At 36.1% G+C, this 22,933-nt stretch overlaps 1 protein-coding gene and 1 long non-coding RNA gene across 8 annotated transcripts in view; both read right to left on the bottom strand.

Annotated features, from left to right (window-relative positions):
* LOC122575039 (alpha-catulin) overlaps positions 1–22,933 on the bottom strand; it is a 70,403-nt gene that overhangs the window by 12,887 nt on the left and 34,583 nt on the right. For all 7 annotated transcript variants that reach the window (XM_043743395.1, XM_043743401.1, XM_043743399.1 and 4 more), the window contains 7 exons: positions 7,487–7,764; positions 5,811–6,053; positions 3,228–3,491; positions 2,295–2,546; positions 1,850–2,009; positions 1,548–1,666; positions 1,080–1,409 (listed from right to left, as the gene is read on the bottom strand). In XM_043743395.1, coding sequence (XP_043599330.1) covers positions 1,080–1,409; positions 1,548–1,666; positions 1,850–2,009; positions 2,295–2,546; positions 3,228–3,491; positions 5,811–6,053; positions 7,487–7,764 — 1,646 coding nt within the window. The remainder of the gene's footprint in view (positions 1–1,079; positions 1,410–1,547; positions 1,667–1,849; positions 2,010–2,294; positions 2,547–3,227; positions 3,492–5,810; positions 6,054–7,486; positions 7,765–22,933) is intronic.
* LOC122575046 lies at positions 18,095–22,096 on the bottom strand. Its single transcript, XR_006319290.1, has 3 exons — positions 18,772–22,096; positions 18,643–18,677; positions 18,095–18,535 (listed from the first exon to the last, which is right to left on the bottom strand). It is a non-coding gene; the product is annotated as an uncharacterized LOC122575046 (long non-coding RNA).

Genomic DNA, 22,933 nt, shown 5'->3' with positions numbered 1-22,933 from the left:
TAAATCATACCAGGTATCATCGCACGATCTTGCATAGCACAGTACTGTTGCGTATAGTAAAGTAATAGAACAATAAAAAGATAGTGTGTAGTGATGTAAAGAGAAACACGAAAACACTTAACAGCAACTGATGAATAATGAGTTCGCAGAAAAATGAGCGGTATAATGCACGGCAATGAGAACGATCTGTACAAGGCGAACGTGATCTCTATTAGCCCAACAAGGGTCTAAAGTAAAGAGAGAAAGAGTTACCTGGATGGAGGCATTCAAAGAGCGAGGGTCAAAAAAGGGTTTCATAATACAAGAATATATATTACAAGGTTAGCGTTTTTGTTGACTTTTGTTTCAAGAAAATATAGAAAGATCAAAATGGTTTTGGGTAACTATATATATTCGGCCTAGCTAGGAGGGTCGAAAGGGCAGCAAACGTGTTAATTCGAACATGTCTAATGCTAATAACTCACGGCCGAGCTACCCCCAATCCATTTCTAACATTACTCCGTACGTTATATTTTTCCCATCGATTAAAATATTATTTATTCTTGAAAATATCGATCAGACATAAAAAGAGTACTTATACAAATGTATGATGCACCGTGAAACAAGAAGAGGAATTCATCTGGATTCGACGTAGCTCTAGCGTAGCAATTACGTAAAAATGAAACTCAATTAGCGAAATCGAAGTAAAAATATTTCCAATATAGCAAGGATCAAAAAACTCGGAATCAAGTCCAGTATAGAATCCGTAATAATAATAATGATGATGATCATGAGGATAATAACAATAATGATAATAGTAAATACAGTAATGATAACAAATAATAATAATAATAATAACAATAGTAATAACAATAACAATAATAATAATAATAATAATAATAATAATAATAATAATAATAATAAACAATGATAAAAGAGTATGATTATAAAGTAAGAGTGATGATGTACGTGTATACGTGTACGTATAGGCGTTTCCTATACTCAGACACGTATATACATAACATCTGAACATCAGACCAATTAAAAAATGTGTATCAGTTTTGCTCTGAATCTACGCTGCCTTAGTAACTGATACATACCTGATAGCTGAATTGTCTCACAACCTTGTACAATCTGTTCGCCTCCTCGGCGAAATACTCAGCTTGGGTGAATAGATCTTGGGTGGTTTTCAACGCCCCTTCACCTCTGGTGAACTGGTACATCGAGAACGCCATCGAGGACATGTTCTTCGCGCGTTTCACGATGTCGTTGTTCTCTTCCAGGGCGCTTCCACTTTCTTGCCATTTCTCTGTTTCCGCATCCATCTCCGAAGTGATCAGCTTCATCTCCAGCCCTGCCTTTGCGATCTTAGCCTGCTCCTCGCTGTCCAATTTTACCGGTTTCAGTGGTTTGCTCGTTGTACCGTGTTTCTGAAATAAACAAAGATATTAATCTTGTCGGATGCAAATTCGAAATTATAGATATTCAGAGAATATTAAATAATAATAATAATAATAAACTATATCGAGTCAACGATTCTAAACCATAATATAAACAAATTAACTTACTCCAGGTCGTGGTAAGGACATGTAAACTTGTTTTTCAGGTCGGTTTTGATTCAATTCGAGTACGTCTTTCGCCACAGTGGTCACGTCAGTCATAAGCCATTGCCACATGTCGGCAAACACTGAAATACGTATCGGAATGAGATCCAATATTTTTCTCCATGTTCTAGAGATTCTAGAGAAACGAAAATGACTTTGGATTCAAGTAAGAGTTTCTAAATATGCGTATCGTTACGGGAAAACAAAGAGTGGAGTGGAAATTCCTGAGCGGAATACTAGCGATTAATATGTTACGAGTAATCTACCTTCTAGGTTTTCCTTAGCGATTTTACTGGTAGGATGTCTCGCTAAAGTATATGCCGCCGTCACCACTTGGGGACCGTATATTCTCAGGTTAATTTCAGTAAACTTTGCTGAAACTTGCAACGATTCCGAGAGCGCAACGTGTCTCAGCATTTTGCACACCTATTAATCGATATGTTCGAAAACGTGAATTATCGATCGCTAATGATATCGTTTAGATTTCGATGGCATTTCAGAAAAAGACACTACCGATGAAGAAGATTAAACAAGCATTACCGATTAACTGATTTTCAAACACCTTTCATTTTTTGTTTAATATTTGATCTCAAGATCGTAAAAGAGTAAATTTTCTAAAGAAAACTGTAGAAAAGCGAAAGGATTCGAAATCTAAAGTATGAGAATTTTTCAATGAAATATTCGATCTTGTCGTCAGAATCGAATACTTACTTCGAGAATGTGTTCAATGTACTCGCGAAATTTTTCGTTGCTTTCTTGAAGAAGATATCTGTCATTGACCAAAGCGACGTTCCTGATCGTTGAAACAAGTTCCTGACCCGCTTTAGTTACCTGTCCAAGATCGGCCGCTTGTTCCATCGTGGTCGTGCATAGCTGCTGGCGAAGATCCCTGGTAGTACGTAATACTCCCAAGACAGCTTGCTCCATCTCAGAACTTGGAGAACCACCGCCACCTTCGTAATTCTAATAACAGATAATAATAGTAATAACAGTTTTACTATTTTTCTACTCCTTTGGTATACGTACAATTATGATTTTAGCAAAAGAAATTGTCTCTTTGGAGGTATCGCGATTTTAATCAAATTCAAACATCATTACTACAAATTCACCACCGAAGTGTCTTGATACCTTCAGCGGTAGAGTTTTCCTTTCTTGATGTATCTTTCTTTCATTCGTGTGATCGATAGAATGTAATGGAGCATAAAATATTTCATTTAACGTATCCTATAGATGGACGGTACGTGTTCAAAGCAATTACTAATTTTACGAGAATATGCGTCGTGATATTTCTCACAGTCAGCGATAAAAAGAAGTGTACCTTTTCTTTCTTTTTAAAGAGGGAATCGTTCGCATGCTCCGTCGTATCTATTCACCGGTGGTAGACTCTCGTAACTGTGATTCAGTTTAGCACGGTCTTTCATTCAGATTTATAGCAGAATGTCAGCCATTTTTCGGATTATTCTTCCACGGGAATGAATTAATCCGGTATTATATGAACTTTCTGTACCAAACTTTTTTCTCTTTAGCAAATCCACGACCATGGCATCATTTTTTCCTTGTACTTTCAGGCGGAGGTAGATCAAAGAGACTTACAATTGGTATTAAACTTTTAACAAGAGATCTGTTAAAAAAATTGACCCTTACCATACTGTTGCCGATTCGCAGGAGCGTGTTGAGTTCGAGTTGCGCTCGATCGCAAAGCAGAAGGATGTTTTCTCTGTGCTCGTGGCTCGTGTATGCGCTATCAGTGAAATCCTGCGTTCTCTCAATAACGGTATCTAACGCGGCGGTGAGGGTCTCTCGACAACCTGGTCCTAGGAGAGTCATTCTTGTGGTTTCAACGAGTCTCTCGAAGTGTTTCAAAGCGGAGAATGCCGTGCTACTGTCCCAATCCTCCTGCTGTGGACTCTGGAATTAATCATCGACTCAGTAAAAGATTCTCTCTGTTCTTCCAGTAATATATGTACTATTTTCCGTCTCTGGATTTACGTTAACGATAATTCAATCTTCGACGTACGCTATCGTTCAAAAGTTTTCAGTCTGTTTTAATATTCTTAATATTCAACGCTTCTTTTAATAAACAATTGCTACGCGAGTATGTAAATGTATATTAATACGACACAAATAACGCGGCGTTCGATTAATTTTATTATTACGGTATTTATGTTTGTTTTTTATTCATACGTTCGCGAATGTTGCTTTTAGAAAAACGCATAAAAAAAAACGCTTCGAGTTTAATTGCGCATGTAATAAACAGTTACTATATTTACACAGGAGTATGATCTGTATATATGTGTACTTGTTGTTGCTACGTAGTAGCAAGATATCATGCGAAGCTTTAATGGCACGCCATACCTAAATATACTCTTGCCCTAAGGTCAGCATAGATACGTGCAGTTGAACCGATTGCACTTAAGCAAGGATAGAGAGCATTCGACTATGCAATATCCCGATGGCGTCGACTAACTATGCATTCTTCTAGATAGCAATTACTCGCACGAGATCCTTGAACGTGACCGAGCACCTCGATCCGCACTTCTTTTCAAAGCTTCTCGATTATCGGTCAATCTGGACGTTATACATTTTTCGCTGATACTTTAAGCTTTCATCCATCCTCTACTTAGCTCTTTTACGAATATCGTGCATTTTCTTCCAGCGGTAAGACGCTCGAAATACGTTAACACATTATACGCGGTAAAATTGGAATTTTATCGTATTTTCGATGAAGAATGATAAAAGTTTTAGGTAAACCCTCTTATACATCGTGGTAAAACTTGCATGAAAGTTGGTCGATGCTTTAACACCTTTTTCGGAATCAGCAGGTTTTGGTAAACTATGCTAATGTAGCTCTATCGTTATTGCGCGAGATATGTGTTTGAAATCATTCGTGTGACTTTATTATTCTTATATACAAAAACAGGCTCCTCTTATCGTCTGTTTCTCCTGTATAAAATAATGTTCATAGTATTTTCTACGGTCAAGGGTTGTCGTATTTATTATCAGCTTAATAGCAGAAAATGAGATGATTAAAATGAAAAAGGGATTTAACCCTCGACGAAACAATTCCCTATTGTTTTATTGTCCCAATAGGGATGAGAAGATTTGGCCCGTCTCCCATATGTAACTGGCGAGAAATTGAAATTAATGCGCTACCTGCAATTTGGCACGTGCCGAAGAATGTACCGTAACGTCGTTTACGATATCCACTTCGGCGTCGTTTGCTATGCACGGTTCTTATGTGTGGTACGATATCAATTCGCATCGCTGTCAATTCACCGCATTAATTCCATGCTGAAGATGTTCCTTAAATTTCGAAAATGCCTCGACCGTTCATGCAAGAGCATGTCCGCCGATCCGTCGATGGTGCCGATATATCGGGTCATATGTGAATTTCGGAATGTTTGTAACTTTCTCCTATTTTACCGAATCCTATATTCTGAATACGAACGTATTGGGAAAACATTTCTGTATTACGAAATATACGAAGTTGCCGATAGTGATTTGTATTTTGGTAAAAAAGATTTCTTTGAGATGTCATTTAAAAAAAAAAGTAATATTTAAGATTTCTATTTAAGATTTAAGATATTATTCCAAATTTCTGCATTAGCTAATACTTTCTTAAAATGAACAAAAACTTCTTTTTCTTCTTCTTCTCCTTCTTCAGAAATGAATTTAAATACGCGACGACCTTAAGAAGAGACTCCTCTGTTCGACTTTGTACAGATTTCCTCTACTTACGAGAGAAATTTAAGCATGACCATCGCTAGTTCGGATTTTACAATTTCTGACGAAGATAATAATTATTTTGTTGTTTTATCGCATACTGTGTCAAGGTCTCCAAAATTTCATTCGATCGTATATTATGTGTTAAACATGAGACAGAATTTGGCAAACGAAAGCTCTTTGGATTCGTTCCAAACTTTCGAATGTATTTCACCATAAATGTTTCTATCTACGTCGTCGCATGTTGTTACATCAAATGTATATTTACGTTTATACGCGATGAGGTATAACAACATTGGTGGTTTCGTGGCGTCAAAATTCCATGAATCGCGGTGCAACAGATCTTTGTCGAAACCGTATCAGCGCGAATCTGTATCATATATGCATGCAACGAACCTTGACCTTGTTGTGTGTTTATTTTTACAAATCTGTACGATCTTTATTTCCATCTAAATATGTATACCTTTCTCGATAAAAATAATCGTATATTAACTAATTGTTTACCTGGGAATTGGAATAAGACTGCGATTCACTGCAATCTAATACTCCGTCTTTGACCACGTAGTGTATCAAGTCCATGGCTCTTCGCATCTGGCAGAAAACGGTGTCTCTGTTTTCTCTGGCAGATGGACATTCCGGATGCCTTAAGCAAGTTTTACTAGACGTGAGCAACATCATAGTGCTTCTCTCCAAAACTTGGCGAGCCGCAGCCATCTGTGCCCTTCGTCTCTCGTCTTTTAAGTCATTCTGAAATTTTGAAACGTTCCGTCCATTCATTCCTGTTCCACGTGTTGCTATTTACTTCGTATATCCGTAACATCGTGAACGTTATTCATATAATTAACGTGACTTTATAACATCTAACGAACGAATGTCTTATTTAATAAGAATTATTGGTACGATCCTATTATGATCATGTTGTAGTATCGTGAAAAGAATGTCAAAAAATGACCCGACGAAATATATACAATGTTGCAAGAAAGCCTAAGTGCCGACAGGCCGAAAGGGCCAGGAAACTTGAATGGGCCAAACGGCCCATCAAAGTATCCTCGATCCTTCAGTCAAATAGTTACTCGGAAGAAGGCGTACGTGACCATGATCGTGGACGGTTACGGAACATGTACGTGGTGGAGGTATGAAAAGACGACAAAGGGATGCTTGAGGGAGAAAGACGATTAATCGTCAGTTGTTAATTGAGAGTTTAGTTGTGAGGAGTTAGTTGCGAGTCGTCAGTTAAGTGGAGAGAGAGTTGAGTGGAGAGGGTTGAGTCGAGGGAGAGTTGAGATTAATCATTAGTTGCTGAGTTGTTATGAGTTGCTAATTATTAGTTGTGAGTTGTAAATTATCAATTTAGTTGTCTTAGTTATATCACATTACTGCATTAAGTTCACGTTAAATAACCATCGTTTCCTGTTTCAAGCATTGTAAATAGACCCATCTATCAAGAAACTTATCATATAGGATCATGATTCACATTATGATCATGATATGATATGTAACGTAAAGAACGAGATTCGTCACAGAATTTCGCTATTATTGTAATTAAAAAAAACATGTACCGGAAATTTAAATTTTTAAATTTAATCAATATAAGCAAATATATATATATATAAAGTGCACGCGTACCGAGCGAAAATTCGAAGTCGTTTTTCTCGAAAACAAAGCCTTAAACGAAAAATTTTTATTCTATATTTTCGACTTCTTTTTTCGCGTAGAATCACCCCTTTTCCGCTTGTACCACCAGTTACCAACCACCCTGTATATATAATAAATATAATAGATAATTTATTGGCAATTCGACACCTTAGGGTGGCTGAAAGATACGGAAAGTAGCGAAAGATATTCTCGGAATACTAATTATGAAACTGTCAAGAACATGACTCACGGTAAACGAGGCAAATAAATAAGGGTTAATGTAGTAACGATCAATGTCGTCCTGTCTCATACTCGTGCGTCTTATTTAACGTGACTAACTCAGGAATATTACACATCCTAAAACGAGCCTTCAAGCATTTATTGATAACAAAACAAAGAAGAAGAATTCATATCGTATCCATTCCATGAAACACTATCTGATGGAAGCAAACGCGATATCAAGATTAGAAAAACTTTTCTAACACAGATATTAATCAGATATAATTTATACATCGTATAAAGATACGATCAAGTTAATTACTTACTTGACGATCACCTGTTAAGTGTGCTAATTCCACCATCTCCGCCCCGAATTGGCTAAACGCCTTCACAAATTCGGTAAAGTTTGAAACACTTTCGAGACGGCCAAGACTACGAGCCACTTTCTTCTTTGCAAGAAGAAGTTGTTTGACCACGACGATGTCAGCCAGAAGGAGGACCTTGGTTACAGAACCAAGAAGGCATCTTGCAGCTCTGACAACAGACCCTCGGTCAGCTAAACTGTCCTCTGTGGCGCACTCGCATAATTTTTCGATCGCCGAGCCTGCAAATTAAATTACTTTCTTCGTTGAATTTATTTTGCAATTACAATTACCGCTTATTATTTTTTGAGTCGATAAATTAATAAATTTTTTAAATATTTTCACTTTATACTATTTTTCTATTCGATTTTCTTTTAAATTAATAACATTATACTTAATGCACTTTAGATTTTTGTTAATTTAGGATAATGATATCACTATACAATCATATTTAATAAAATTGGAAGAATACATTTTTTCATCCTATAAATAAATCCACCGTGAAAGATAACGTTAATATAATAGATTTAAACCTATTCTAAAAATCGAAGAAGACCGCAGAGATGAAATGCCTAGTTTTACGCAATAGATATAGTTGTTATTATGTGTATTAATACGTGTTTGTCGCAGATAAAGAGGTCTAAAATCAGAGTGGCATAATTATGCACAATTAATCACTTATTCATCAAGCTGTTTTCCTTGAATAACGCAACTATACAATTAATTGCAACTTCAACTGTTCTATCCACATTTTATATAACTATGAACCTGATTTTAGTTTTAACAACTTTGTTATCGGTATAATTGCGAATATTCAATTTTTCAAAATGATGAACATAACGATGTGAATTATGAAGGGCGAGTGAAACTGGAATTGGACATTTAATCGAGCATCTATAATACAAACGTATCGAATACAAAGTACAAGGATAAGAGGATTGCATCTACATGTTCTCGTATCCGAGATACGAGAATATACGTAGGATATTCTATGTAAATCAATCTCTTGCATGCGCACACATTATACCTACGATTTCAAGTCGTTTGGCTGTTGCTACTATATAGTGTGACGAAGAATATCGATTACATTTGCTTTTCTCATTTTTCACTCGAAAGATAAGCTGAACGTCGGCTGCTATAATTGAAACTTCGAATTTCGTTAATTCCTTACCGTATATTTTTACGTCTGCCGCGTGTTCATTTTCATTATGTCGGCAATCAAATAGTTAATTTTTCAATTAAAGTTCTGCAGATCCAATGACCGCTATATACGGCAAAAGTCGGGTCTTTTTCTGAAAACTACGCAGTCAATTTGTACCATGTAGTAGATTTTTTTTCACCGAAATCCGGTTGTCAGAAATATATCGCGGAATATGCAAAACGATTGATTGCAAAATTTTACGGCTATAACATTTATAATCAAGTGTTTTTAATTATCTGCCAGACGCGTCGGTGTCTGTAATTTGCTGTAAAAGCAACATAGCATGACCAACTTTATTCTTCTCACGAGAAAAACAAGATTTCTCCATATAAGCTGATACCGTGATAGTATTTCCCTTGCCCGCGTAACTTCTACCCACAGCTTCCCTGCTTTCCAATTAACATCGTAAGAAACTTAACTACAAGTTTACGACCGTTAAATTATTTTTCTTTAATGTCAACTTTCATCACGGTTATAAATCGTGTGCATTTCATGTTCCTTAATGCGAATTACGAAGCTTGCGCTTTTTCTTTTTTCCTTTCAAATCTGATGCATTTCGATGTTCTGAAATAGTTTTTAGTTTCTTTTAAAATTTTTGTGTAGAAATGTTGATTCTTGATGAAATTTTTTTTTTATTTATTATTAATTTACGATCAATTGAATTCTTGATGATATGCAAATTATAGCTATGATCGAAACGAGGTTCGTTACAGGCGTGTTCAACTATTCAATATCTACACGACACGAGAACGACATAAATTCTCTGATTTTGGTCTGATATAGAATCTCGATTCTAAAGACACGAATTCTGAGATCCACTTTATAAATCTCCATATAATTTCTTTCGGTCTTCGTATTTCGTCCATGATATACGCGCCTATAAAGATTGTATTTGTCTGAAGTATATCTTATCTTTGATCGTGTTTCGAGCAAAAAAGAAGTATTACCTAAAAGTACAAATGTATGTAACTCAAGGTACTCTCCGAGAGGTTAATATATTAATATTAGTAATATATAATAATTAATAATATATAATTATGTATACATATGTATATACATTTGACAAATATTCTAGATAACGTCAAATATATAGCAATTTCTTTATAAATATTCTCTGTGGAAATTTACTTCGTAAACTATTTGAAATTTAATTTCTTTCGCTTTCTAACATCGTAAACCAATTGCGAATCTTTTGAATGTGTACTGCCATACAGTGTTGGTCGATATTCCATGTAAATATATATAATAATGCAATTTTTAATTAATCTTATGTTCCATCAATGTGACCTAGTTGCAACGAACGATTATCGTGGATATTTAATCGCCGATTGTATTAATAACTAATCAATTATCGAATCGTCGATTAGATGAACGTTTCGCTATTAAAAATTTCTTCGTGAAATTAATATTTAGGTCTGTTCTTGATCCTAGTATCAATCAGCTTTAATCGTTAATAACATTCGCTTAACTCTAGAACTACCGACGTTTGAGAGGTAGCTATCTCTACCAAAACAGGACAAAATGACTAATCTTTAAAAAATACGTAATAATGGCATATTTTTATATTTATTGATTTAGTATTATCTTAGAAAAGGAACTACATGTTCTGAGATCATAAAAACTATATAATAACAACTATAATAATAACAATAAGCAGAATAATAAAGAATATTTAGTAACAAGAATATTAAAATAAATTTCCATTGGTAAATATAAGAAGTATTATATAATAATATAATAATAAACGTAATAAGCATAATAGAATAAATAAAATATATATATAAATTAAATTATTAAGTACAAAAGTTGTCATTCGTAACATTTCTTATAAACGTTAACTTTCTTCTGCGTGCGTTTTCCGCATACATATTTTTTACAAACATTGCAAATGGTGGTGGTCTTATTATTCTTACAATACCTTATCTGATAATATTTGCGTGAATAAGGTGAGTTCTTTGACGTACTTTGGATCTCAGATGCTCTTTGTTCTACTCGTGATTTTTTCATTGTCAGCAGCAAGTTCATCTGCTAATTGAAACATAAACTCTTTTCTGGATATCTGCTCACCTGTGGTTTCCTTATATAAAATCCAGACATTTATGCCAGCTAAATCTAAAATATTAAAAAAAACTTGAAGTGGCCATCTTCTTGATCCCGACTTTACGCTATATTTTTTTGCCACTTGGTCTGCTATATCTACTCCAAATTTTGTCTTGTTATAAAATTCAACAAAATGTTGTTATAAAATTTCAGGTAGGCCCTTTTCGCTTTTTCCAATTTTGACGGTTTTATGTTTAGAGCTCAGGATAAAAACTTTCTTTCTCGGCTTATTTTTATAAATTGTGAGTGTAATCTCATTTGATCGATACAGCAGCGACGAAAAGCGAGCCATAGTATCCTTCGTCGTTTTACAAATTTTAGGGAGTTCTCTTCTGTTTCCGCGTATTGTGCCAACCAGTGTGGTTCTTTTGGCTAATAATTTATATGCCAGTGACAAACTTGTAAAAAAATTGTCGGTCGTTATGGTCCTTCCCATCATATTATACGGTTCAATAAGTACTACAAATTCACCCAGAGGTTCCGATGGTGCTCGGTTTTCGTTCTTTCCTAAATAAAAAAACCCATCTACAATATATTTTGTTTGAACATCAGATGCCAGCCAAAATTTAATTCCGAATTTGTCGGGCTTATTCAGTAAATATTGTGTAAACCTGCATCTGGCTTTGGTTGGGAAAAGTTGCTCGTCTATTGTAATGTTTGCACCAGGTTTATAGCAATTCTGACTGTTTTCAATAAACTTATCCCATACGGTTGATATTAGTGCAAATTTGTTATTTTTCAAACGTTGACTTCTATCACCTTTACCAGTCAATATGCCGCGTCAACTTGTCCTATACTGGTATAAGTAGCCATGACACAAAATTTCTTTTATATTAAATCAATAAAACAAAATTAAAGTTTATTATATTATTCCTTTAACTATCCCTGCAAAAATCATTACATCATTGCGGAGAAAAAATATAACATGAAGTAGGAATTTTAACATAAAGTTGAGTAAAGTATGACAGGATTAATGGTTTGATGATAAAGAGAAACGCGTAATAGTTGTTCTTATGAAACAAAGTTCATTTTTTATTTTATTGAAGGGTCATCGCAGAAACTATGTCATTTTAATATCGGAATACATACTTTTTCCGAATCTTCCTCTTCAACTAGCAAATTTTATCTTTTTGTCTCTTTTTTTATTTTCCATGACCGCTTTTCGCTTACGGCTCACTGCAAAGTAGCGCAAAGTTTCACGTTTCACGGGTGCCAAAGTTAGGATCGTTGATACGGCCATAAATTTTCACGCCTAGTCAATGTCGACAAAAATAAAGTTTGAAGATGTGTCGGTTCCGCTGAGAGGAACAGGAACCATCTACCATAGCATACAAAACTTTTATGGGGTATAACATTTCTAATAGAATTCGTCCCGTGCTACAGTTTTGCCTTGTTATTTATCGCGCTCGATATACTTTTGTTGGCTTATGATATTATTCGCGCCGACTTATACTTTTTTATATCGATGAAAAAGTCTGTTACTACTTTCGTATAATATAAAAGTTATCCCAAAGCTCTCCGTTTACTTCGTAATCGAGAACATTACAGTTATTATAGATTCTTTTAAATCCGTGAAATAGAAAAATCCGTGAAAGCATATTTTTAATAAGGAAGAGATTCGTATCTGAATTTCCACGTCTTATCATTAGACTATCGATCGACAGTCATATAAAAACATCTTTTGGTTTATATTGCCAAAGGTGTTTAACGAAGCGTTAGCAGATAGCGTTTCTGTACTCGACTATTTTATCGAGCACTCGAAAGCACGAGCAGCAAACGAAGTAGAAGACTAGATACGCTGCTGAATCGCCGGCTAAATCTATCTTGTTGCCACCTCTCGACATTTTTCGTTATCTATGATTAAATCCTAATTCGATCGCGCTCGATTTTCACAAAATCATTTCATCTTTTAAACTATGGAGATCTTGAAGTTTTACATCTATTGTTTCTTAAACTTTAAATTTGTGAATATACATATACCTAACATTAACTAATGTATACAGGATGAGTCACCTAAGAGTTTAAACTGAAATATTTTCGATACTACTAATTATATCGAAAAATGTTTCAGATAAAAGTTGAATAGCATATTCTGATGTTATTAGTTTTACAGTAGGTGTGCGCGTGAAGATCATGTGAAGGTTAACTTTGTTTTTTTGAGTGGAGTCATATATTTTTTAATACATATTAATCGATGCAGCTCGAAATTCTCTATAAAAGACTGTTGATCTATTTATATCGAAAAACTATTAGTTTATCAGATATTCTAACTTTTATTTCGCAAAACTTAACGTATGAAAGGCATGGAGAACAAATACAAAAGTGGTTCCTCGCGTCTTTCCATATCTTTCATGCGATAAGTTTTACAAGATAAAAGTTAGAATATCGGGTAAAATAATAGTTCGTCGACAGTAGATCAATAGTAGATCAATAATTTTTTATAGAGAATCTCGAAGTGCACCGATTAATGTATTAAAAAATATATGAGCCCACTTAAAACGACAAAGTTAACCTTCACGATATTTTTCTTATTTACACTTATAGTTTTATACCCGACAAAGTTTGCCCGGAAAATATCGCGACATTCCTTAATGTATCGTATTTTCTTGTTACATATTCGTTTCGTTCAAGTTTAGCGCGACGTTATTAAAAAAATTTGACGATTCGTTGCGCGAAATGTTTCACCGTTTATACTCTGATAGTAACCTAGAAGAGATGACTTCGCGTAACGCAATCAGTTCAGCTGCCTTGATAGAGAAACCTTAGGACGCTTTATGCAGATCGAAAATCAAGTACGCAATGCAATCCCCCTTGACCCAATTTAACAATCGCACAAGTGCATTGCATTGTTCCGATTCGATATCGTTCGTACTATTTTCTATCGTATCTTGCGAATGAGCACATTGTTCGACAGAAGGGAAAGCTTGCGCGTATCGCAACCAATGTATCAATCTAAAGTGCCTACACCATCCTATGTACATACATATTTTTTACGTATACTCGTCCCACTAGTTTCCAATTGAATTACGTTCCAATGTTAACGAATTTCGATAGGTAATCGATACAGTTGAAAAAAACCTCCATTGCTCCCTTTCCGCGTACATTCTATTTCGATTTTATCTACTTTATAGATTTTATTACAAAAAATTAACGCTTTCAACGATCATGTATGTAGGAGTAGGACGAATTCAGTGTACAAATAAATATTAAATCCTAGTATCTGTTCATCGTCGGTCTCGAGGAGCGACAAAACGACGTTTGAATATTCGACGTATCGAGCGATCGATTCGCGATGAACTCGTGTGAATTGAATTTGATGTCGCATCGAGAATTAAAAAATGTATATACATATGTAGATTTAGAACTCTAAAGTTGCAAGACGATGTTGACGTATGTATACATATGTATATCGGTAATATTCCGGACGATTTCGTTCGAGTTCGAGTTTATTTCCTCAGCGAATTACTTTTCTCGATATCGAGGTCGCTATTTCGATACGATGCGAGAATCATGTTTGCCAGATTAACAAGGGAAAATAAAAATCAAGGGAACGTTTCCTTCGCGGATGACTATCGAGTAATTAAAGCCAGATTGCTCTGTGATATAGCTAGCGATAGTGGAAAGCGATCGAAGCATCTGTAGAGGTTTATGTGTAGAGGATGGTTGGTAGGTGAGGTTTAAAGGACGAGATTGCTCGTTGTCGAAACCGTTGAATATATTTAAAGTAATAAATTAATGTACAGCCGTATACGTGAGTCGCTAGTGCAAAGTATAAATCGCGAAATAAAATCGCGGATAAATACTCGTGAGATAGTCGGAGATACTCGGAGATACTCTGTGGATACTCTGTTAGATACTGTTAGATACTCGTGATACTCGGAGATACTGTCTCGCGCAACTAACTGATAACTGATTGATAACTGGCTGCTAACTGATAGATACTCCGTATGTACTCTCATGCTCGCGATCGCGTCCGTTTATTTATACTGGTCGGGGGGAAGTCGGAAAATTTGAATTCGTCTTCATTCGGCGGTTGCATGTAGCAGCGACATTGTTTTCCCCGGAGTCAACATGAGTCGCTCTCAGTTCGCGTCGTCCTTTGACTCCTGTGCCCCTACACATCTGTATCGTTGTCTCGTTTTGAGCGCGAACAGAGGAAACGACATTACGGCAGGGTCTGAAAGTTTCCTTTGAAAGATAATCGAGTCGAGAATTATGTTTTCGATGTAACTTGATCCGTTTCCTACTCAAAGATATGAAAGGGCAATGAAAAAGTATTAGACGAAGATAGCGCGAACAGATTGCGATAGCGTTCAAAGGCCAGGCGGCACATCTAAGCGCATACTTTGTTACTCCGACGATCGGCGTCACGACGCGACGATTCAGCAAAGCTGTTTAAGCAGTCGCCGCCGCATTGCGTCGTAGATTTTCGTCGAAATGCGCGTGTATGTACCGGCGATGGAAAGATCAGTTTGTTCAATTGAATAAAGCTGTTCTGTTACAGAGCTCGATATTTCCTCCTGCCTTATTTCACCGCTCTCCCTACAATAGTCTTCAAATAAATTAGTTGGTTATTTAGGCAGATATTAAAAACAAACAAAAAGGAGCTTGCATCGCTGCTCTTTTTTCTAATAGGAAACCAATAAAACTTCAATTTACTTTTAGGGAAAATAAATTTTAATCGGAACGCTTGTAGTGATCGCTTGTATTTAAATGTATAAAGATATATGATTGTATTTCTATAGGGAGTAGAGATAGTGTTATTACTTTTTGAAATGGCTTTGGCGATGCTAACAGACTGACTAACTTATTGTTCTGTATGTAGTACGTATGCTGTATGCTTTCTGATCAACTTCACAGACACATAGACACACGACGATGCTTCGTCTTTTTGGTAAAGATCATAAGGTCGCGGAGCGTTGCTTACGGTTTATTACCGCAGGTCATGTAAAATATTGTAGGTAGATGAACGTTACAATAACGGCCACGTCACCAATAGTCATCGCGATGGTTGCAGCGAGAGCATGAAAGTATGCTATCGTCACCTACATTTCGTTGGAAATGTAGGTTTTGATTGCATTTCGACAGTTATTTGGGCATATATAACAGCGGTACATAAACAGCGCAATTGAATCGTCCTGCAGTTTCTCATGTAAATTCGAGAGCATGAGATTACAGATATCGCAGCACCGCAATATATCGCGCACTGCGCATAACCCAGTTCACCGATTGGTAGATCGGTCCAATTGATCCTTTGCCGTGACAATAGACGTAGATAAATCAATGACTCTACAGGGTCCATTTCTAGATATTATTAATTAACGATAGGTCTAACACCTGCCGACGATGTCAAAAATCATTCTGCAAACTATTTGTGTACCGTTACGAGTACGTAATTATTATGCAGGATAGCTAGTGAAATTACTATAAAGCAACGTTCGATCGCTGCTACGATAATTAAAATTTCAGAAGAATTGTCGTAATCGATAACTTGGCGATAATAATGGAAAAAATATTCATTCGTCGAGCCAAGTTCCAACGTTTCATCTGGTTCGCCGTCTATAAATCTCGCGATAAATTTTCAACTTTGTCATTGTCGTTTTTGACAGTGGAATACAATCACGTAATCATCAATAAAGAAATTAACGACATTAAACGAACAGTGTGTCTCCAATCGTTCTGTTCACTCAACGAATTATTGCATTATCGTACACGAGTTGGACCAGAAATTATGAATATTATGAGTACACGAGGCGTTGTATATCGCAAAAAAAGATAAAGTTACCGAGCTTGCATCTCCGATGTATGCGGAATTATTAAACCACAGATCTATCGAATCTACATATATGTATACTTACACGGAATATCGAGCGAAATACGCTAACGTTCCTTCCGGCTTCTTGATTAATCCTTTGGGAACATACATCACATATGTTATAATATGAAATGCACTGCCAATAGTGTACGTGACGCATGGCACAGATATTAAATGATTCAAGCTTTATTGAAGATTCGTCTTGCATACGAAATGAATCGAACGTAGCTGAAAATATGGAACTGTGTTCACGTTGCGTCTATTTTCGAATTTATTTTCCTCGTTCGACGATAGAAATGTTACATAGTCTAAAATAATTGTAATCTAAAGCAGGAAGGCAATTTTTGAACGAATTAATCGCAGAACAAAGTAGCGAATGGAATAAATCTCGTTGTAAGTTTTAATTTACTTTTTTCTATCCAAAGCTTTCATTCATGTTTACGATTAAGCGTTTTGTTGTTTCTACGAGTCAACGATAAACGCGCTCGTGATTTTAAATCGTTGAAATATTCGAAACGAAATTTAGAGAGGAAAAGCGAGCGGGCTAAGATTTATAGACGTACGATTTAATTAAAAACGATTTACTACAGGTCCATTTTTTGCGATGTTACGCAAACATAGTTTTAAGCGTTTAGTATAACCTTATGAAAAATAACCGCTTTAAGGTTCACGCTCGTCCAAGTCTTGCGATGAAAATACTCCATCACGCTTGCCGAGAGCTATAAGTGGAAATTCAGCAAAGCTCGACTTACTTAAGAATCGAGGGATTTAATGGTCGGGTCGAGTCGAATAAATCCCTGTCTTTCGTAAATGTGTTTAAATTGTTGGGTTCGTTAGAATTTTCGCGATCAGTTTCAGTTAAAATCGTTTCGAAAAGATATCTTAAAAAATAACCATCGAATAGAATTAAACAGATGCTGGAAAAGGAAATGTTTTGGAAAGACTTAAGTCCGGTTATATCGATGTCTAGGGAAACGATGCTCCCGGCCTGGTTATTAATTAGAAAATATTCAGGGGTTAATAAATGTTTTGCACGTTGACTTGACCCGATCTTAAAAGGTAGACGGGATAAAAATAGCAGAGTGCCGTCTATCGTAAGAGTACGCAGACTGTGGGAGAAGTTACCGTTCATCGTTGATCGATGCAGTTATTAGTGAACGACGACACAGCCACCGCTTCCTTCGAGAGAAAGGCAAAATTGGAACTTCCAAATATGTATGTGCTACGCTTTTCGATTCCTTTTTGGTTAAACCTTGACTTGCACGATATAGAGTAAACTTATTATATTTTCAAGAAGGTATAGAACGAAGACGTTAACCAACCGAGAATTTGGTATCGCACTTACTTACTTACTACTAAACCGAATGAAGAGTAATCCTTTTGGTTTTACAATTCGTTACGCGCCATTCGTGCAAGCAAATGCACTAAATTAGCCTAAAAGAAGTCGCCAAAAATCATCGTCTAAAGTCCAAAAGGAGAGGAAAATAAGACATAAATCAAAGCCAGCGATATTAATTCTCAGCGTAATTTATCTATGAATCTACTTATAGAAACAACGACGTTAAAATGCTAGGTGGTCAAGGAAAGGAGTTGGATGGCAAAGGCGCTGCCTATTCCTTTGCCTTTAACAAGAATATCAAGAAGATATTATAAGATGGCTTTATTCGAAAAAAACGACGCTGTTCACGACGATATATCGCTTGGCATTTCGCCACTTTCTCCAGCCGTGTTGCTGGCTCTGCCTTACTTGCTTTCCGCTCTTTCCGGCTCATCTTTGCCCGTAAAGCACTCCAAGACTATGAAACATTTGATACAGCTCTGTTCCATGGCAAAGACTGCAATTGGAGGTTAAACTGTCTTGACGCTCGCTTATACGCTCTTTCTCCGGGCGCAGACACTGCAATTCAATTCCAAACGGTTCAACGAGAAAATTCTTCTTCTACCTCTTCTTTTCTTTTATATATATATATATATATATATAGTTAATCCGTCTATAACACGTACTTTGCGGACTTGTATTGTAGGTTGTAGAGCACAATCTAAAAATTTGAGAAACCTCGTATATAGTGCGAAGCTTCCTGTGAAATTGATATATTACGCAGCTTAGCGACAAATACGAGCTTTTCTTCTTACTTTTTGAAACAAGATTCAAGGTACGAGTCATCCTGCTATAGGAAAATCACTTTTCTTGCATGTTCCATGCTCCTCTGACATTCGTTTGGTATCGTTTCATCTTCATAAGATACTCGTTAAATTGGCGAAATATTAATTGATTCGTGAATAAAGCCGAATGGAAGAAAGTTAAAGGAACGAGTCGTTTAAATCTTCCGTCCAGACTCTACCATCTTCAAACGTTTTAGCATCTTTGTTTTTCTACTCCTCTACTTTAACTCCACGCCCTTTGTCCTTTCATCTAACATCGTCCACCTCTCGACTTTCGACCTCGTACTACATTTTCTGGCGTTACTCGTTTTCTTGATACCATCTGCCTATTGTTCCACGCTAGATCTGAATTTTTCAGCGGCTAGACGAGCTTAACAAGCGCGAGCAACATGCAAATATTTGTTCCGTACAAAATTTTAAAGAAGATTCTCGTAGCTTCTTTGTCTCTTGGAAGCTCTGTATCCTATTGGTTCTCGCGAAAAAGAAGCAAAATTAATCGCGTAATCAAGACCTTCATGAAGACACTTTCAGATTTCATATTATATAGAGAAAATCCACAGAACAAAAATCTATCGATTGCAGGGATGTTTTCGTTCGAGAAAATAGTAAGTAAACATTTCGCTTCATCGTCGTACGGTTAGCACTTAAAAACCAAGATTTTCATTATACGAAGAAGGAATTACGTGCAAGTATGAAATTTATATGGTAGATCGGAAAAGAAAGGAGAGACATGAATGCTGCTTTTGAATTTATCGACGATTATTTCGTTTTTCTAGCGATTTAAACTAACTGGGCTACGGGAAATTTAGTTGGTCCCGTATAAAAGTTATTTCACCCGGTGTGCAATGTCGCTCGTAAATACACTTTGTATCTGTAGGAGGCGGTCGCCGTGGCCAGCTGGATTCATCCAGTGCATTTTCGAGTCTGTGTATCGTAAATTATCGTTCACCACGGACGCAATCGTTCTTGCGGACGAAATCGCCGCAATTTCCTATAGATCCACGTCCACACTCGTCGCCGTTCCTATTAGAGTCCCAATTAGCTATTAATCATGGTCTAATTACCATTGCGGGATTTATCAATGCGTATTTTCCAATGGGACGAGAATCAATCGAATGTTCTCTGAATTTATTCACTAATTTAACAAATTATCTGAAAATAGAATAATCTGTAATTCCAAGTACGTAACTAGCACCGGAGCTATTCGGTTTGTTCGATAAATAACCGCGTATTTGGAGTTGATATGATTTTCAGTTAATTTGTTTTAGAGTTCGCGTCGCGTCATGTAAAAAACATTTGAGCGTGTTCTCGTTCCAAATATTCGATAAGATTATATAATTTAGTGAACGTTTGCTTTGAACGATATGTCATGACATTTATCGGATGTTCCAAATAAAATTATGCTCGATGGTGTTATTTTACCAAAAATAACGACGAATCTGATGTACTTTGTTTATCGATTCGAATTAATTTAATTAAAATATTCGGTTCGGAAATTATATTCATTCGTATTAAATTGTTTGCGAAATATTTAGATCCTTATATTCAAATATAATAGTAGTAGTAGTGGAAGTATAGTATATATCGAATTTTTTAACAGAAAGATGTTCGACATTTATGAATGGATTAAGAAGATGAAATGTAAAATCGAGCCAGCACATGAAGATTTATTTAGATACATTGCGTGTCATGCCGCATCCTCGTGCCACACCGTGGCGAATTATTTCCGCGATATCGTTCGTAAAACTAAGATTTGTCGTAATCAAGTTTATGCCTGATTTTAGGAGAGACTAGCGTTTTTCCTTTGACCTTCGTAAATTTTAACATTTTCAAGATAATCTTCCAATTCCAGTAATTCTCGATTTTACGTTTCCGAATTTAGACTATTTCATATTTTGTGAAACGATCAGAGCGTATCTACGTACTACGTCGGTAGCTGCAGAATTTGTTATTGATTCGTAACACGTAGTATAGAGATTGTAAAATTAAAATACTCGTGACGATATTTTTCTGGTTGTTTTTCATCCAGAGAAGACGTTGCTCAAGGCTCCACTTGGGATAGCGAAAAATCTTTCAAGGACTAAGGAATACGGGCCATCGCGTACTCGCTTTATACATTCGAGATATTTTTTAGCATACACCCTGGAAAAAGGCACGAAGGAGACCTCACGTTATGAAAATATGCTCCTTGATTTATGCTCGAATTATGTATATGGCGTATTGAACGCCATTATTCAAAATGCAGAAATACGATTCTTTAATGACTTTGTCCGACGTTACACGAGAAAACATTCAACGTGGCAAATGTTTTCCATCCTCTCGTGATTCCATGAAATGGGTGAGTGTATTATATTTTATTTGAATTTTACATCGTGCTGTTTTACGACCGTACCTTCGACAGGGAATTTTTGAAACATTTTCATCTTTTTTCCATCGAAATACATCTCCATTTATCTTTGACAATTTTACCAGACCATTCGTTTGTTATAGTAAAATCGGAAAACATTTACGAATGAATTCTACAAAACTAGAAGTTAGTGCGACAAAATCAGAGAAAGATTTTGGTCAGTTCTATCGTAGATCGATATATCGCTTAGTTCTTCGATCTTCTATGTTCTAGCGCAATGAATCAATATAGGACAGATATGTTACCAAGTACTTTCTCGAGAATTGTTTTGCCTTGAGCGGAAGAGGATATCGCGACTTTTTCTCCTAGTAGTATTCTTACCGGTGCCTTCCGTAAAGTTGCATACGCGAGTTTATATTTATATTCTTTCAGCGACGATGTTCAGAGTTTCCAGCCAGAGGCGTTTTTTTTTGTACGTTACATTGCGATTCGGAAAAACGAGCATACTTAAAACTCTTAGTGATTATGAGTATAGCGATCATAGGCACGTGTAATCTAACAATGTTCGTAAATACTATGCGTAAGTTTTAACAAGACGTGACAATAATAAATGCGTTCCCCTTGCATTATCCTACTGTTCTCGCCTATGCTCGTTGACAGCTTTTCAGGTTTACAGCAGTCGAATAAATATTAACCATTTCCCGGTTTTCGTTGTTTTTCACTTATTACCCGTTACTCGCCTACATAGAACAGCCATTTTCAATTTCAATGAAAATTCCGTTTAGCTTACGCGTCCATTTCCTTTTTCTTCCAGGACATTAGATTCTCAAGGTCTCCGAAATAAAATATTAATCATTTCACTTGTAAAGATAAAATGCATCGAATAAACTTTTACAAGAGTAAATAGCACAAAGATATTTATACAATAGTACATACCACAACTTAAAAACCTTTATCTTTATACGTACCTATGCCTCTACTTTTTACAGCAGATTTAATATATACGTCGATATTTGAATCGAACGGGCAATTTCACGATATCAGAAAGTATTGTAACATCTGATACTTGGTGATTATAACTTCCAAGTTCCCAACTACTTCCTTTTACTTCGTCCCGTTCTGTACATCAATACATTTAACATTTTCGAAATTTTGCGTCTCGTCGACTGACGTCGCATCGCGTTGGATCGTACGAAGTATACTACAAATAAAGGAACTATGATATAACGCTGCGTTATCGTGAGTTTCGCAGACAAGTAAGGTATTATCAGAGATTTTATTTCCAAACGAATAGAGCTACTGGTGAGTACCGATGCGACAATGTCGCAGACTGTCAAGAGAGCAAAGTAGACCGAAGTCAAGCTGGAGTAAAACTTGTTGGAAGTAACAATGACTAGGTCTCTCTGAACGTCAGCACGAGCTTGAATGCCTGCTGAGAGATATCCTTTCAACTTTTAGAAGCGACAACTCGTGACAAACGTCATTACATCTTCGAGCGGCTTTAAAATCTTCGCAGAATTTTTTAGGACACCTCTATTTGCTTAAAAAGTTTTGACGACCATCTCTCGATGACCGGTTACTAACGCGACAAATACGAACTTTCGTTTGTTGCGTGAAAATCTTATATACATGTAGATGATCTTTAACCCAGTGTTAATGGACGGAAGAAATAATTTCCTGCATATATGTATTTCCGGCACGTTAACGTACAGAAATAGAAATTAATAATTTTTTACTATGAATTATGTTCGATAAAAGTCGAAATCTGAAGAAATAACGTCTGCA

This window comes from Bombus pyrosoma, linkage group LG14, assembly GCF_014825855.1.
Source record: "Bombus pyrosoma isolate SC7728 linkage group LG14, ASM1482585v1, whole genome shotgun sequence".
Classification (NCBI taxonomy): domain Eukaryota; kingdom Metazoa; phylum Arthropoda; class Insecta; order Hymenoptera; family Apidae; genus Bombus; species Bombus pyrosoma.
This window is presented reverse-complemented; position numbering and strand designations above follow the sequence as displayed.